This window comes from Xenopus laevis, chromosome 3S (genome assembly GCF_017654675.1).
Source record: "Xenopus laevis strain J_2021 chromosome 3S, Xenopus_laevis_v10.1, whole genome shotgun sequence".
Lineage (NCBI taxonomy): Eukaryota > Metazoa > Chordata > Amphibia > Anura > Pipidae > Xenopus > Xenopus laevis.
In genome coordinates this window covers 91,215,539-91,230,477 of record NC_054376.1, presented here as the reverse complement: position 1 = coordinate 91,230,477, position 14,939 = coordinate 91,215,539, and the positions used below count along the sequence as shown (strand labels likewise).

At 37.3% G+C, this 14,939-nt stretch overlaps 1 protein-coding gene and 1 long non-coding RNA gene across 9 annotated transcripts in view; one reads left to right on the top strand and one right to left on the bottom strand.

Moving 5' to 3' along the window:
- The window catches only part of LOC108713172, a 48,660-nt gene extending 36,128 nt beyond the window's left edge, over positions 1-12,532 (top strand). For 2 of the 3 annotated variants that reach the window (XR_001935124.2, XR_005966679.1), the window contains exons 2-5: positions 2,593-2,700; positions 3,296-3,459; positions 5,295-5,438; positions 11,083-12,532. This is a non-coding gene — a long non-coding RNA (uncharacterized LOC108713172). Of the gene's footprint in view, positions 1-2,592; positions 2,701-3,295; positions 3,460-5,294; positions 5,439-9,567; positions 9,698-11,082 lie in introns of those variants that run through there. The other variant, XR_005966680.1, reaches the window with a different exon arrangement.
- Positions 12,533-12,999: 467 nt separating this feature from the next.
- Positions 13,000-14,939, bottom strand: part of cep83.S (centrosomal protein 83kDa S homeolog) — a 37,023-nt gene continuing 35,083 nt past the window's right edge. For 5 of the 6 annotated variants that reach the window (XM_041587601.1, XM_041587600.1, XM_041587597.1 and 2 more), the window contains exons 16-17: positions 13,664-13,788; positions 13,000-13,359 (exon numbers count right to left, since the gene is read on the bottom strand). In XM_041587601.1, the coding sequence (XP_041443535.1) occupies positions 13,308-13,359; positions 13,664-13,788 (177 nt within the window). In that variant the 3' untranslated portion in view covers positions 13,000-13,307. 6 annotated transcript variants of the gene reach the window in all.

Genomic DNA, 14,939 nt, shown 5'->3' with positions numbered 1-14,939 from the left:
CTCACAATTAAGGAAATAGTTCCTACCAGGAAAACCACATTCCAGATAATAGATCTTTCTAATCCTTTGAATTCAAATTCGAGTTTGGATTTTTCCCAACTCGAATTTGTGAGTTTTGACCAAATTTCGAAAATTTGAATTTACTGTTTGAACCTTAATAAATCTGCCCTCTAGTGCATACATTGCATGATCGCTTAAAGGGAACCTCCACTTTGAAACAGATTTTTGCAAACTGAAAGAAAATATAATTTAGGACAAATTGCCTAAAATCTCCCAAAATTATTTTATGTTTAGCGTCAGACAGACACTGCTTTTAGATAACAGACATGAAAACCAGATATCTATTCAGCAACATCGTAAAGTCGTGGGAAAGTCGGAATATTGACAAAAATTCTGAATGTTAGTAAATAGGTCCCAGAGTATGAGAGAATAAGACCCGACAATGCCATTAACAGGATAACTAAATTAACTATGGGAATTAATCTGTAGCACCAGCAGGTGGCGGCAAAGTAATACAACTATTTTTCTTTTTTTAAATCTGGGTCTATTTATCATCCATTTTTTATATAGTGCTGTGTTGTACAGTGCTTTACAGAGACTGTATTGTCTTCTTCACCTTTTAGTAAATTGGCAATGTCCCTGCGAATTATTACAATGTAATTTCTCCTACCGCATACCTGTAGTTCACCAATCCCTCCTGATGAAGGGTGGGTGTTCCCCCCCGAAACGTTGAATGTTTGGTGGCTGAATAAAAGGGGATACTCCCCGACTGCATTAACCAGTGTGTGTGCGGATCCATTTTCTATACACATTCCCTGCGAATTATTATGCACTTCTCTCTTTAGTAAATTTTCCCCAGTGTGTGGGTTTCTCCAAGTATTTTGTTTTCCTCCCATATTCTAAAAACAGTCACAAATGTTAATTGGCTCCTGATCAAATTGAGCAAAGTGTGTTTGAAAATGATAGGGACCTTAGACTGTAGGTTCCACTCGGGCAGGGATTGATGTGAATGAGGAATAATCACTGTAAAATGCTGCTCTATAAATAGCAGACAATAAGGCGATACATACTACTAAAAAATATATTTTTATGAAAAGCAGGGTTTTACACGAACTCTTTTATGTAATATATTTTTATAGAGACCAACATTGTTTGGAGGTTTAGTTTTTTCTTTAATTGTTTTTAAGTTATTACATTATGGCTGTACACTGACCTCTATTGATCATAGTAGGGCATTACAATTATAATTGTTTTATTTTTGACTTTGACAGTATCTTTAAGAATCCCTGTGAAGGGAAAGTGCTGAATAAATGATGAATATAATAAGCAAGACCACAATCCCAAGCAGATAACACCAGCATACTTTATATTTATAACCTTTTAACTTTTCTTTGTTTTCTGGGTTTCTTTTTTTTAACTGAAATGTTTTATTGTTTTTTTTAATTTATATATATATATATATATATATATATATATATATATATATATATATATATATATATATATATATATATATAAACATAAAAAAGTATACTTACATAGCCAATAAAAAAATTAAAAAGAAAAGAAAATGATGGCAGCTAGGTTACTTTCATTATTATACAAGCATACATGTAGCTAATAAAACACATTCTTGGTCCTTTGGGATCTTAAAATATAAGTGATAGAAGGTTCATACATGCATGGCAGAAAAGAGTAAAGGGTCATTCACGTACGCTAACCAAAGGGTTTTCCAAGTTTTAAAGCACTAATTAGTGGTTTATAGAAATGCCACTCAGGAGTCCTATATTTAGTGACAAGGACGGCAAGACTTCTATCACTGGTCAGATAATAAATGAACTGTAATCTCATATGCAACTAGACAAAAATGGATAAACATAAAAAAAAAAAAATTGTGCCCCCCCCCCAATCACTCAAACATTAAAGAAAATGATCTGCCTTCCCAGAAACTCCCAGAAGTAAAGTTACTGCATCTCACTGTCCCCAGAAATGGGAATGAATGGATGGGAACCCTGTTGTAACCTATGGAAAAGCCCCAGCCCATGAATAAATTCTAAACCTAACACAAGGGGCAGCTTTATCAAGGGTCGAATTGAAAATTCGAATTCAAATTGTCTAATTTTTTTTATGGTCAAAAATATCTAATTCGACTAGGGAGTTATACAAATTTGATTCGAGTTTTTTAAAAAGTGGAATTTGATTTTTGAGATTTATCATACTCTGGCCTTTTAAGAATTCGCATTAGACTATTTGCCACCTAAAACCTGCTGAATTGCTGTTTAATTCAATGGGGGAAGTCCAGGGGTTAATTTGGAGGTGTTTGCAGCCTTCCTGACATTCAAGTTATTTTCGGAGAAAAAACTTGAATCGAGTTTGATCAGATTCGATTAAAATTCGATTCGAATTTTTAGGTTGTTTCAATTCGTCCGAGTTTGAACAATTCGATTTTAATAAACAGTGACTATCTATGTGTCCTAGTTGCTGTGTTCTCTAAATCTAACCAGGTATAGTTACGATAGGCTATTGTTCAGTAAAAGTGGTAACTTTTTTTCAGTACTTGCTACTGACTCCTCTTCTATTGCTTTCTTAAAGGTTTTACCGAATTCTCAAGGAACGGAGGAACTGGAAGGCGAAGAAAGCAAAAGCAAACACAAATTTAAAGTAAAAGAATTATACCTGACAGAGCTTCTGTCCACTAAGGTCATCATCATTCAATGAATTATGCTGCTAATGATAACAATGTGCTATATACTGTCATACGTATTGTAACATATACAGGTATGGGATTAATTATCCAGAATGCTTTGGACCTATGGTCTCCCAGATACAGTCTGTCTGTCTTAAAGACACATATACACGTCAATATGAATTTATCTTGGCTTAGTTATAGTCAAGAGCAAAGTACTGTTTGTCTAGCACAGTGAGTAAGTGGTTAGAACAACTGCATACAGTGATTGGCTGCTTTTGCACAAGAGAAAAACTACACAATGAACTGCACTGGGGATGTTTTTGTGGAAGAAACTACACATAAGGGATTACTGATCTGGTTGCCATTGCAAACAACACTACTAATGTATAGTGCCTATGATTTTATGATAATTGTGTTAATATTACCAACTTATCAATGTTTTATTAAATGAAATTACAACAGAGTGCATCAGATTTTGCAGCATCCCCCAGAATATTGTTCTGATACATGCCACTGAATGTATAAGACCAAACCTGTATAAAAACACGGACGTCATTCAAATGCACATACACATTTGCATATGGTGTGTTTTGACATCTCTCTCAGGTTGCAATTCATTCAACTGTAGAAAGGCTGTTACGGAGCATTTGGACCATACCAGCCAGCAAGCCACCAATAGCTGTCAAATATTTCTTTGATTTCATGGAGACCCAGGCAGAGAGCAAGAAAATAACCGACCCAGATGTGTTGCACATTTGGAAAACTAATAGGTAAGCAAAAAGATGAACACAGACCATAACCAATGCAAAAATAGGGAGCATGAAATAGCTTTGTTAAACGCCGCTTACAGAGTAAAGGGGTAGAGGAACTACCCCGCCACAAATTTTTAACTTTTGATTTAGATACACAGTCACCCCTTCATCACCATGACTGCCTCTAATATAACTGTTGTGGCTGTGGAGCTGAGTGGTGGAGCCACTATATTTTGTCTCCCAGGTTGGTTGACTGTGATTGGCATAAAAAGATGACCCATGAATACCAGTGTGTCTACTTCTAGTGCTGGTATATGGGCAGTAGGTGTCTTTACTTTGTGGAATAGACAAAAAACCCGCCTGCACACACTGGCTTTCCGTGAAGCTGTAGCTAGGTGTTCAGTCCTTGGGGGAGACGGCCCTCCCCACGATCCAGTGGAATGAACAAATGTAGTACTGACACTCAATAGCACTTGCAATCACTTTATTGTGTCATACAAAAGTTCACAACGTTTGGAGAGCTGGCCCCTTCGTCAGGTGATGTGACAGACAATAATTACAGCCCTTAAGTAGCCTGAATGCCCACCCACCACAGGAAACACACTGTGACATGATAATTAAGCACCACAATACCATATCAAAAAATATCAAAGAAAACATCCAAAAAAAAAGATTTCAAAGAATGTCCATTCACATAACAGAGGCTTATACATGAGAAAAGTACATTTTTTCATCGACAAATCTCACATATGAATGGATATGTCCTGAAAAATCTCTATTGGTCTATATAAATGTTGGCGTAGGCGGGTACCATGTTTGCACCCATTGCACAACCTTGTGTCTGCAAATAATATTTTTTATCAAAGGTGAAGACATTCTTAGTAAGAATAGACTATAGAAGTGTGCATAAAAAATAAATTTTATGTGTTGGTAATTGTGTTTGGCAAAGATAAGTATGTATTCATTCCACTCCTTCCTCGTGTGGTATTGAGGTGTAGAGATCACGTACAGAACATCTAAGGAGCATAAAATGCCACTAGAAATAGATTTTGGAGCCCATGACTAAGCACCCTGAAGGGTGTGAAATGCGTAGGGTGGATGGAGATGAAGCTATATTTTTATATTTTTCTACCAATAAATGTATCTTTTAAATGCCACTAGAAATAGATTTTAACCGTGTAAGGAATTCAGTGGTGTCTTTAAGACATGGTTTTAGAGTTGGAAGAATATCCTGTAAGGGTACATCAACAAAGATTGCTAATGGTTGTAATAATGATCCAATATTAGATACTATGGGACGCCCAGGTGGATCAATAAGGGATTTATGAAGATTATTGTATCTGTATACCTTACAGATTATCCTCAGATATGAATTATGTCAAGGGAAAGCTAACCTTTACCAATAGTAGGGAGAGTATACTTATTAATTGGTTCTTGTTTGTATTGTGTACCTTTTATTCCTTTCCAGATCGATGTACATATATCTGAAAAAAATTACTTTTCTCATATATAAGGATCTATTATGTGAATGAACATTCTTTAATATTTTTTTTTTTTTTGGATGTTTTCTTTGATATGGTATTGTGGTACTTAATTATCACGTCACAATGTGTTTCCTTTGTGGGTGGGTCTTCAGGCTACTTAAGAGCCGTAATTATTGTCTGTCACATCACCTGACGAAGGGGCCAGCCCCCGAAACATTGTGAACTTTTGTATGACACAATAAACACGTAGGGGATCTTTCCCAAATGCCAGTACTATGTTTGTCTTTACTTTGTGGCAATGATCTATGATATCATTTGCATTTGTTTTGCTTTGTATTACATGATCTTTTTATTCCCCATTGTGAATAGCTTACCGCTTCGTTTCTGGGTGAATATCCTGCAGAACCCTCAGTTTGTGTCTGGCCTAAAGAAGACACATCTCTTGGAAAGCTATCAGTCATTGCACAGGCATTCGTGGATAGCTTTTCCACTACAGAGCAACAACTAGGAAAGGTAACATTGTATGTTATAACCAATAAGATATATGCTACACACTGTACATAGTTAACTAATAGGATAGTATATATTATTATAACTAACTGAATTGCTGCATGCAAATTGGTATATGTTGTGGCTACATAAGAGAACTGTTTTTGATCAACAAATAGAATATTGCTGGGAAGACTTTAACATTAGGGGCAGATTTATCAAAGGTCGAGTTTTTTTTTTTTTTGTACGTCGAATGACCTTGAAACTCGAATAGTATCTTATTTACGAAAAAACTCATCGAAACATCGAAAACTCAAACTAATATTACCAACTCAAAAACTCGAATAGAATTCGAATCTAATTTTACTAAATTCGAATCAAGTTTTTTTCCCCTGAAAAAAAAACCTTGAATGTCAGGAAGGCTATTAACATCTTCAAATGGGTCACTGGACCTCCGCCATTCACATCTACATGTAGTCAATGTAGCATACTAACGAATCGGAGTTGTTCCCAGTGTCAAGGTATGATAAATCTCGAATTCGAGTTTGGATTATTCCCAACTCGAGTTTGTGAGTTTTTTCCAACTCGAAAATTTACCATTCAAACCTTAATAAATCTGCCCCTAACTATCCTAATAAGTATTCTAATAGAGAGAGAGAGATTCCCAGCAGTGCAATTTATTTTACAATTAAGGGCTTGTGCTCACTTGAGTTTTAGGCTGAACTCCCCTGTGTTCTGGTTAAAGGAAAACTATACCACTCAAACAATGTAGGTCTCTATAAAAATATATTGCATAAAACAGCTCATATGTAAAACTCTGCTTCATGTAAATAAACTACCGTATATACTCGAGTATAAGCCGAGTTTTTCAGCACCCAAAATGTGCTGAAAAATTTTACCTCGGCTTATACTCGAGTCAGTACAAGCAGCAGACAAGTGATCGCTAAAGCAAATGCGCAGAAGTAAGCACGATTATTTACCTGGCCTCATCACGTCCCCCCTCCCTAGTTCCCACGTCACTGGATACTGAAGGAGAGAGACGGCTGACCGTCCCTGCCTGCGTCCCCTCCCACATTCTTCCCGTGAATGCAGGCTCAGAGGCACGGGCGATCCCATTTATGTGCAGGGGAGGGAGCTTTCCTCCTCTCTCACTCGCTGCCCTGTCAGCAATAAGGGCTGCTGTTGTAAATCGACGTTTTTCGGAGCCCGGCAGGCTCCATACATTGATAGTGCTTAAGCTAAATATATGCAGGAAACCAAGAGAACTCTGATGTAAATAAGAGAAGCCCCCCCTTTTACATAACCATATAGTTTGTTCTCCTGGATGTGATTTCCTTCCTGGATTTTTTGCGGTCACTGGGAAAACGAAAAAGTAGGTTTCACTATATGATAATTTTAAAATTCTATCCTGTGCCTGAAATAATCTAGCCAAGGTATTTAAAAACTGTGAGGGGTTTATAAAGGTCACCAAACAAGCAGATCGGAGTCTAATTTGCACGCCACGGGCAATCGCATTTATGTGCAGGGGAGGAAGCTTTCCTCCCCTCTCACTAGCTGACCTGTCAGCAATAAGGGCTGCTGCTGTTGTAAATCAAACGTATTCCGGAGCTGGCAGGGCCCTTCCTGCTCTCTCTCACCGCTCTGCCAGTATCCATGTGGTGAACTCCCTGTCGCATCAGAGAAAGTACAGGGATAGCAACTTGCACTAACAGTGAATGTGAGGTAGCGAATGCTTGAGAGATGAGTGGAGTGCCTGGTCTATGATGTGAACTACAACTCCCACCACTCTGCTCTGCCATCCTGCAGCACTGATCCCTGGCAGCATTATTTTCCCATCTCACATAAGTCATAGTACAGCAGAGCACATCTGCTGAAATGATTGCCTGCACTCCCCCCCCCCTTAGCTATCTGTATAACAGAGCATTCCTATCCCAGTTGCTGCACAGATCCCCATTGTAAGCTGCAGTCCTGTCCTGCTCTATGGCAGCTGCGATTCTAGCTATCTGTTATTTAGGAAAATTTGGGAAACTTACCAGTAGCTGCTGCATTTCTCCCCCTAGGCTTATACTCGAGTCAATAAGTTTTCCCAGTTTTTGTAGGTAAATTTAGGTACCTCGGCTTATACTCGGGTCGACTTATACTCGAGTATATACGGTATTTTCATAATAATATACTTTTTAGTAGTATGTGCCAATGGGCAATCATAAATATAAAACTGCCATTTTAAAAAATAAGGGCAGCCCCCTGAGATTGTATGATTCACAGTGCATGCAAACAAACCATACATGTTAGGTCACAAGTCAATTAACAGACAGAGTTCTGTCTTTTGCTTCCACACTTCTTCCTGTTACAGTTAGAGCTGCAGTATTTCTGGTCAGGTGATCTCTGAGACAGCACACAGACCATCACAAAATAGTGGTTCAAGGCAAGAGATGTAAAAGGACAATATTTGCTTAAATATATATTCCAGTTTTATAAGATTCTTTAATATGCCACTTAATTTGATATAAACTATCTGTTGCTCAAGTATTCATTTTGGGGGTATAGCTTCCCTTTAAAAGCTCTCAGCCACAGGGGAACACAAGCCTGAATGCATCCAATTCTTTGTTAATGGGGCTGGTGGGACGCAGCATGTTGCACAGTCGAAATGCAAGTGAGTATGAGCCCTTAATAAGACTGAGCAATCAAATACCATTCTGTATGAGGTGTTGGTGTGCAGGGCTGCTCAGCAATCACATGGAAAGAAAGGATTTGGCCAATCATTTTCTGTGCTGGAACAAAACAGTTAAATCCTATGCTGTTGGCAGTATTTTAGCAGTTGAAACTCTTGTTAACACTTGCTAAAGTATACTGACAACTAAATGGGCACTTATATGTAAATGTAAGTGTAGTATAAGCAGTTTTAGAGGAACAGTTAAATCCTAAAATTAAAGTGTTTTAAAAGTAATAAAAATATGATGCAGTGTTCCCTTGCACTGGTAAAACTGCTATGGATTTTAGAAACACTACTATTGTTTATATAAATAAGCTGCTGTGTAGCAATGGGGGCAGCCATTCAAAGGAAAAAAGGCTCAGGTTACGCAGCAGATAAGTTCTGTAGAACATAATGTTGTTATCTGTTATCCACTATTTAACCTGTGCTATATAGCCTTTTTTTAGTTTACACCATTGCTACACAGCAGCTTGTTTATATGAACTATAGTAGTGTTTCTGAAGCAAACAGATCAGTTTTACCAGTGCAGGGCAACAGTACATTTTTTCATTACTTTGAAACACTGATTTTTTGGTGTTACTGTTCCTTTAACAAAGGCCTATACCTTGCTATAGCTCAGCACTGAGTCAGGTGCTGCATAATCCCATTAACATTTTGTACTGAGGTTTTAGTAAGCCATTGCTATAGTCATAAAACTGTCCCTCCACCCAGGGAGACCGTATTTATGATTTTTTTTTTCACTGGGTGGTGGGCCCTGGCAACAAGTAGAATGGGACGTGCCTGATCCACCCTGGCCAAACCCTATTATACCAATAACCTGCCCACTCCCCTCTGCAAACCTTGCCACATTTGGGACCATCACACTGCACTTGTGTCTCTTGGCTGATCTTTTATCAGGCTAGAAGGAAAAAATGTTCCTGAAAGCAGTGTTATTAAGGGTTTTAAGCTGCCAATAATTACAGGGTTCCTTTAACTAGGAATGCAACTGACTTGCACGCAGTTAATCTGACACTATACAGGAAGCATTGGAATTATTTATGGCAAAAAAATGGTGTCCAGTAAACTGTTCAACAACACCAAATAACATAAAGGTACATAATACACTGTACGTGGTTTGCCATAAAAATAGAATTTAGTAAATAAAGAGGGTATTGTCATTTGAAACCAAAAATTATAAAAGATTAAGGGGCAGATTTATAAATAGTTCAAAAGAAAATTTGAATTTGAATTTTTTTTTTGTTCAAAACTCTCAAACTCGAATCGTATGATTCGAAAGCGCTATTACTTAGATTTCTATTCGATCAAAATTCGACCCTTGATAAATCTGCCCCTTAATGTCTAAACTAAAGTTCTTAGCCCTCTGGGCTTTATTCCTCTCTTTAGTATATATAGGGCATAAATACTTACCTACAAAGCATTCTCATTTTTATTTTTTTGTAGTCCTCTCCAACCAACAAACTGCTTTACACTAAAGATATTGCAATGTTTAAAGAAGAATTCAAAAATTATTATAAAGGTATCAAAGAAGCACCTCCTGTGTCCTCATCAGAACTTAAAGGACCAGTAACATCAAAAAAAAATGTAAAAAAATTCGTTAGTACACATCAAAAAATAAACACCAACACAAATTATACTTTAAAATCACAAAGCCTTTATTAAGAAATAACTTACAGAAACTGCACTTCCTGTCCTGTACAGAAACGGCGAAAAGGCGACCATCGATCCTGCTGAGCTTGATTTCTCCTCCTGGCTACTCATGGATGTGATGCAGTGACTGCCCGGGCCCCCTTCCTCCTCCTATACGATGGATGATGTCGCTGATGAAGAGAAGCGACAGCCAGCGCAGGGGGGAGTAGTTATGCGCTGCCTGGGGCCTAATGAGACCACTGCGGGCACAATATTTAATGGTTTCTTAGTCCCGCTCTGTAAATCCGGTTGTACGGAGGATCTGTTGTACGGGGAGCTGATCATTGTGCTTGACACGTTGGTATTTGGTTTCCTAGGGAACACACGACTTGCTGAACTCCCAGCATTCTCTCACAGCCGCGGACGCAAGGGCTGCTGGGATTCGTAGCTGGCCTGCTGCAGTTCTATTAGCGGTCAGCTGAAGCAGCATGTGGAGTGAGAGAGGATACTCCGATCATCCCATGCCCATAGTGACAGCAGCACAATGATCAGCTCCCCGTACAACAGATCCTCCGTACAACCGGATTTACAGAGCAGGAGCGGGACTAAGAAACCATTAAATATTGTGCCCGCAGTGGTCTCATTAGGCCCCAGGCAGCGCATAACTACTCCCCCCTGCGCTGGCTGCCGCTTCTCTTCATCAGCGACATCATCCATCGTATAGGAGGAGGAAGGGGGCCCGGGCAGTCACTGCATCACATCCATGAGTAGCCAGGAGGAGAAATCAAGCTCAGCAGGATCGATGGTCGCCTTTTCGCCGTTTCTGTACAGGACAGGAAGTGCAGTTTCTGTAAGTTATTTCTTAATAAAGGCTTTGTGATTTTAAAGTATAATTTGTGTTGGTGTTTATTTTTTGATGTGTACTAACGAATTTTTTTACATTTTGTTTTGATGTTACTGGTCCTTTAAGGAGTTCCTGACCACAGAATCAAAGGTATGACCTTTATGGTGTCAAACTCAGGTCAGTTCACGCAGGTAGTTGATTTGCATTTGAAATGGTAACATAAAGCCATTGATAGTGATATTACCTTTTTAGAAACACAAGAATGAGTTTAAGGAAGATGTGGCTTTGTTGGAGCTGTATAAGTACACTGAGCGGTATCAGCAAGTGGTATTGTCCTTAAGTATTACACGTTGATTTGACGCTACAAGAGATATAGTATACGATTTTTGGAATCTATTATCTGTAAAAAAACATTCGCAGAAAGCTGTTCGTAGTGATGCACTAGATTTCAAGTTCTCAGTATGGCATCCCTTGCTGTTTTCTAGGTCCTGGGTATTTTGGAAAAAGAGCCTGGATTTGAAGATGAACAAAAGCAGCTCCTGCATATTAAAGCATTAATGGGAGATAAAAAGAAATGCATGTGGAACTGAGAGAAAAAAAAGATTAAGTACAGAATAATGAATTGAGTGGGTTTGCCTAGGCTTACGTGAAATTATTTCCATGGCATGATATAGACAGCCTGTGTTACATTTTATCTCCACGGTCCCTATATGGGGTTTTACATTTACCTCAAACGTAGATAGATCTCATTAGGGATGGACACTCAGTGGATGCATGTATACTTTTTTTTTTTATATTTATGGGCTTATTTATCAAAAATCGAATTTGTGAGGTTTCAGAGTATTTTTTCTATTTCAAACAAACTCACAATTCAAAAAGCTCGAAAGTCTTATTTATTAAACAATCCAAATATAAAAACCCAATTTAATACAATTGAAAAAAACATGAATGTGAGTTTACAAGCTCAAAAAAATAAGAAAATTACAAATTAAAAAAAAAACTTGAATTTTGCCTAGTTCAATTCCCACTGACGTTTCGCTTTTAGATACCGAAGTTTTACATTTGAGTTTTTTGTGCTTAAATATCAAAATTCAAGTTTTTGAGGATATAAATCAAATTTGTGAGTTTTTGCTCAAAAATTTTTGAATCATGCCAAAAATTCTAATTTAAACATCGATAAATCACCCCCAAAATGTTACCACTTTTAAAAGGAATTTCTCCCTGAAAAAAAACTGATGTCCGAGATACTTTCTACAAAAGCTATACAGTTTAGCAAGTGGGACCATTGTTTCAGGACTTTCAGTTGCTTGTATGTGAACATCTTTTAACCACAGCACCAAAATGATGGCGAGTCCTAACTGCTATTTACAAATATGTAGGTGAATGAGGTTCTAGTAAACTATCATTTGTACTTAATATATTTATAGAGAACGCAAGTTAAATGACTATACCTTGGTCAAACATTTTTTAAATCTGTATGTATAAATAACTTTTTTAAATTTAATTTTATATAGTCTAAATAAAACTACATTGGAGTGGATTACATTCTGTTATTTTAAGTATTGATACGGACAGATCATTGACTGTAAAGATCTCTGTGAAACTATGCCCCAATACCAAATGTTGGTAAGAAATAGAGGTTTCATAAACTGCAAACATTTGTAGGAGAGAAAGGCCCTATATTAACGGACGGGGTGAAACTAGAACTTGTATGTAATACATGTATAGTATAATATGTTGTTAGGGATTCATTTATTGAAGGGATCCCATATCAGTGAACAGAGAGTAGCAGAATATCACATTGGCTCTGGTTTCATTAAAGTGTAGGGATTCCAATGCAATACAAATGTTTTTTTAAAATGATTTTTTAAGTTTTATTATTTTCACATAATGTGCTGAGTATTTAGAATTACATAAATATAACAAAGAACGAAACTCCAGTCTATTTATGGAAATATAAAATAGTCCAAGAGAAAAAAAATTGCCGATACCTGTGTTTGCTTTCAACGGGGTGCTCCCACATTTATTCAAGGTGCTTCCAGACACTTTACAATTGATCAAACGTTTCGGGACCGCATGGCGCTTCCTCAGTGATGACTGAGGAAGGGCCATGCGGTCCCGAAACGTTTGATCAATTGTAAAGTGTCTGGAAGCACCTTGAATAAATGTGGGAGCACCCCGTTGAAAGCAAACACAGGTATCGGCAATTTTTTTTCTCTTGGATTTACTACTGGCGAGTGGCTAGGCCAGGGCCATTTATACCTGTATCCCCTGCATCGTTGTTTCATGAATATAAAATAGTCCCCTACTAATAAGGGCTATAGCCTATTGTATAGTGTAAATTGTATGATCAGTTTTTAGTTATCATGCCTAATTCATCTTAATAAATAACAGGCAGCAAACACAAATATGCACAGTATTTAGAACAGAGATTACAGAAATAAAAAAATACACAATTTTCTGAGGTACATTGTTAGTGATTCACAACTGGTTCAGTCCAACAAAACGGAAAGGTTTTTTTTTTTTCAACTTTTTTTTTTTTTTTACAAACTGAGAAGAAAATTAAATGAAACAATATGTGGTAAATTACATTTTAGTATGATGTTGAGAGTGCTTTTCTGATATTGAAATTGGTCTTCATTTTATTTGTTTTATTTTTATTTTTTCTCTTTTTTTTTCCCCATCAGCTCTCTAGTTTGAAATTGTAGCCTCACAGAGCAAGAGTTTTTGGTCTGTTGGGGTCCGTGACCCACATTTGAAAGCTGGAAAGAATCAAAAGAGGAAAGCGAATAATTAAAAAAATACAGAATATAAAAAAAAGCCCAACTGAAAAGTTAAGAACTGGTCCTTCTATCTAGCATACTAATAGTTAACTTACAGGTGAACTACCCTTTTTAAAGCTGTAAATGTGCAATCAATATCGATAGTCATGTATTTAAGGCATGAAGTGCTTTTTTATATATTTTTTAACTTTAATGTGTTGCATTGTAATCTTTACACACTTAAAATGGTGATGAATTAATCATTTAGTCCTCTCCATCCACAGTAATAATTTGTGATACTGACTGACTGCTTTCAAGCTTGCTGTGTTCAAAGGGAGGCCCAAGTTCTTCCAACTGCTTCCTCTGAGTAGTTTCCAGTTCCTCTAATCTCTTACGAAGCAATGATAGTTCCCTTTGGTGCTGTTCCTCCTGATATCAACAAACAGAAATTGCACGTTTTAAATAAGGAGTGTATTTTCATATTTTCCCCCTTCATATTCCATACTTGGAACAAAAGAGTTGCCAACATATGGTCAGCCATTTATTGAAAAGGTTTAGAAATCCTGCCAGACAAGGACTGCGTGGTCCTCAATGGCATGGTCCTCTTTCAATGAGACTTCGTAGGCCCTCATGATGACTTGAACCTTGGCCTACAAGCAAAATGATTGGACTACTTAGTGCCAGTTTACAAACCTGGCCCCCTTAGGCTGGCTCCACTAGTCTCCCCTTCCTGTGGCACAGAACTGGAGATTGGCGAGTGGGAGATCTGCTTTTACCGAATTTGGATGCGGCCTTGCCACAAATCCGGCCTAGGACCACTCTGATTTGCATAGCATGGTGGTGGACAAATTAGGTTAAGATTGGCTTGTGTGGTGAACTCGCCAAAACAAGCAGATCTAATGGAGTGTATATAATATTTATAGATATACACATGGGTAGAAGGATTCACAAAAACAAAACAAAATGCAATCCACAGGAATGCACAGTGATTGAGAAATAATTTATATTTTTTCACAATACCGGAAAGCGGATCCTTCTACCCATGTACACATTTGTGATCCTGTTGGAAAACCGGCACACAGCGCATTATATATAGTTTGGGTGCTCATCTCAAGTAATAATAGTAAAATAAAGTAATCAAGGCACTCACAGGTCTTAGGTGCAACAAAAAAAAAGTATTAAGTCAATCAACATTTCAGTATCCTGTCAAGTTTAAACTGGTTTAAAGTATTAAATGTATAGACAGTAACATTATTTCACTTAATTATCCTGCAAAGACTTGTTAGTGGCTTGCTTACTTCCTATTTTATGTTGTATAAATGTAAATATATATTGTACTGCAAACATTTTACTTCTTGGTTGTTTATTCCATATCTACAATGAGCGTAAAAACAGTACACTAAAAGGAAATAAACTAAATCAGGCAGACAGTATTGGGAACATTTATCAAAAACTACGCAGAATTTCCGGGGGAAAAATTGTGACTAAAAACTGCAACTTATCCCACAATCCTTTTTTCCCTTCTTCACCTGTGATTTTGCACATATTTATGATATATCATGAACAGAAAGTGTATTTTC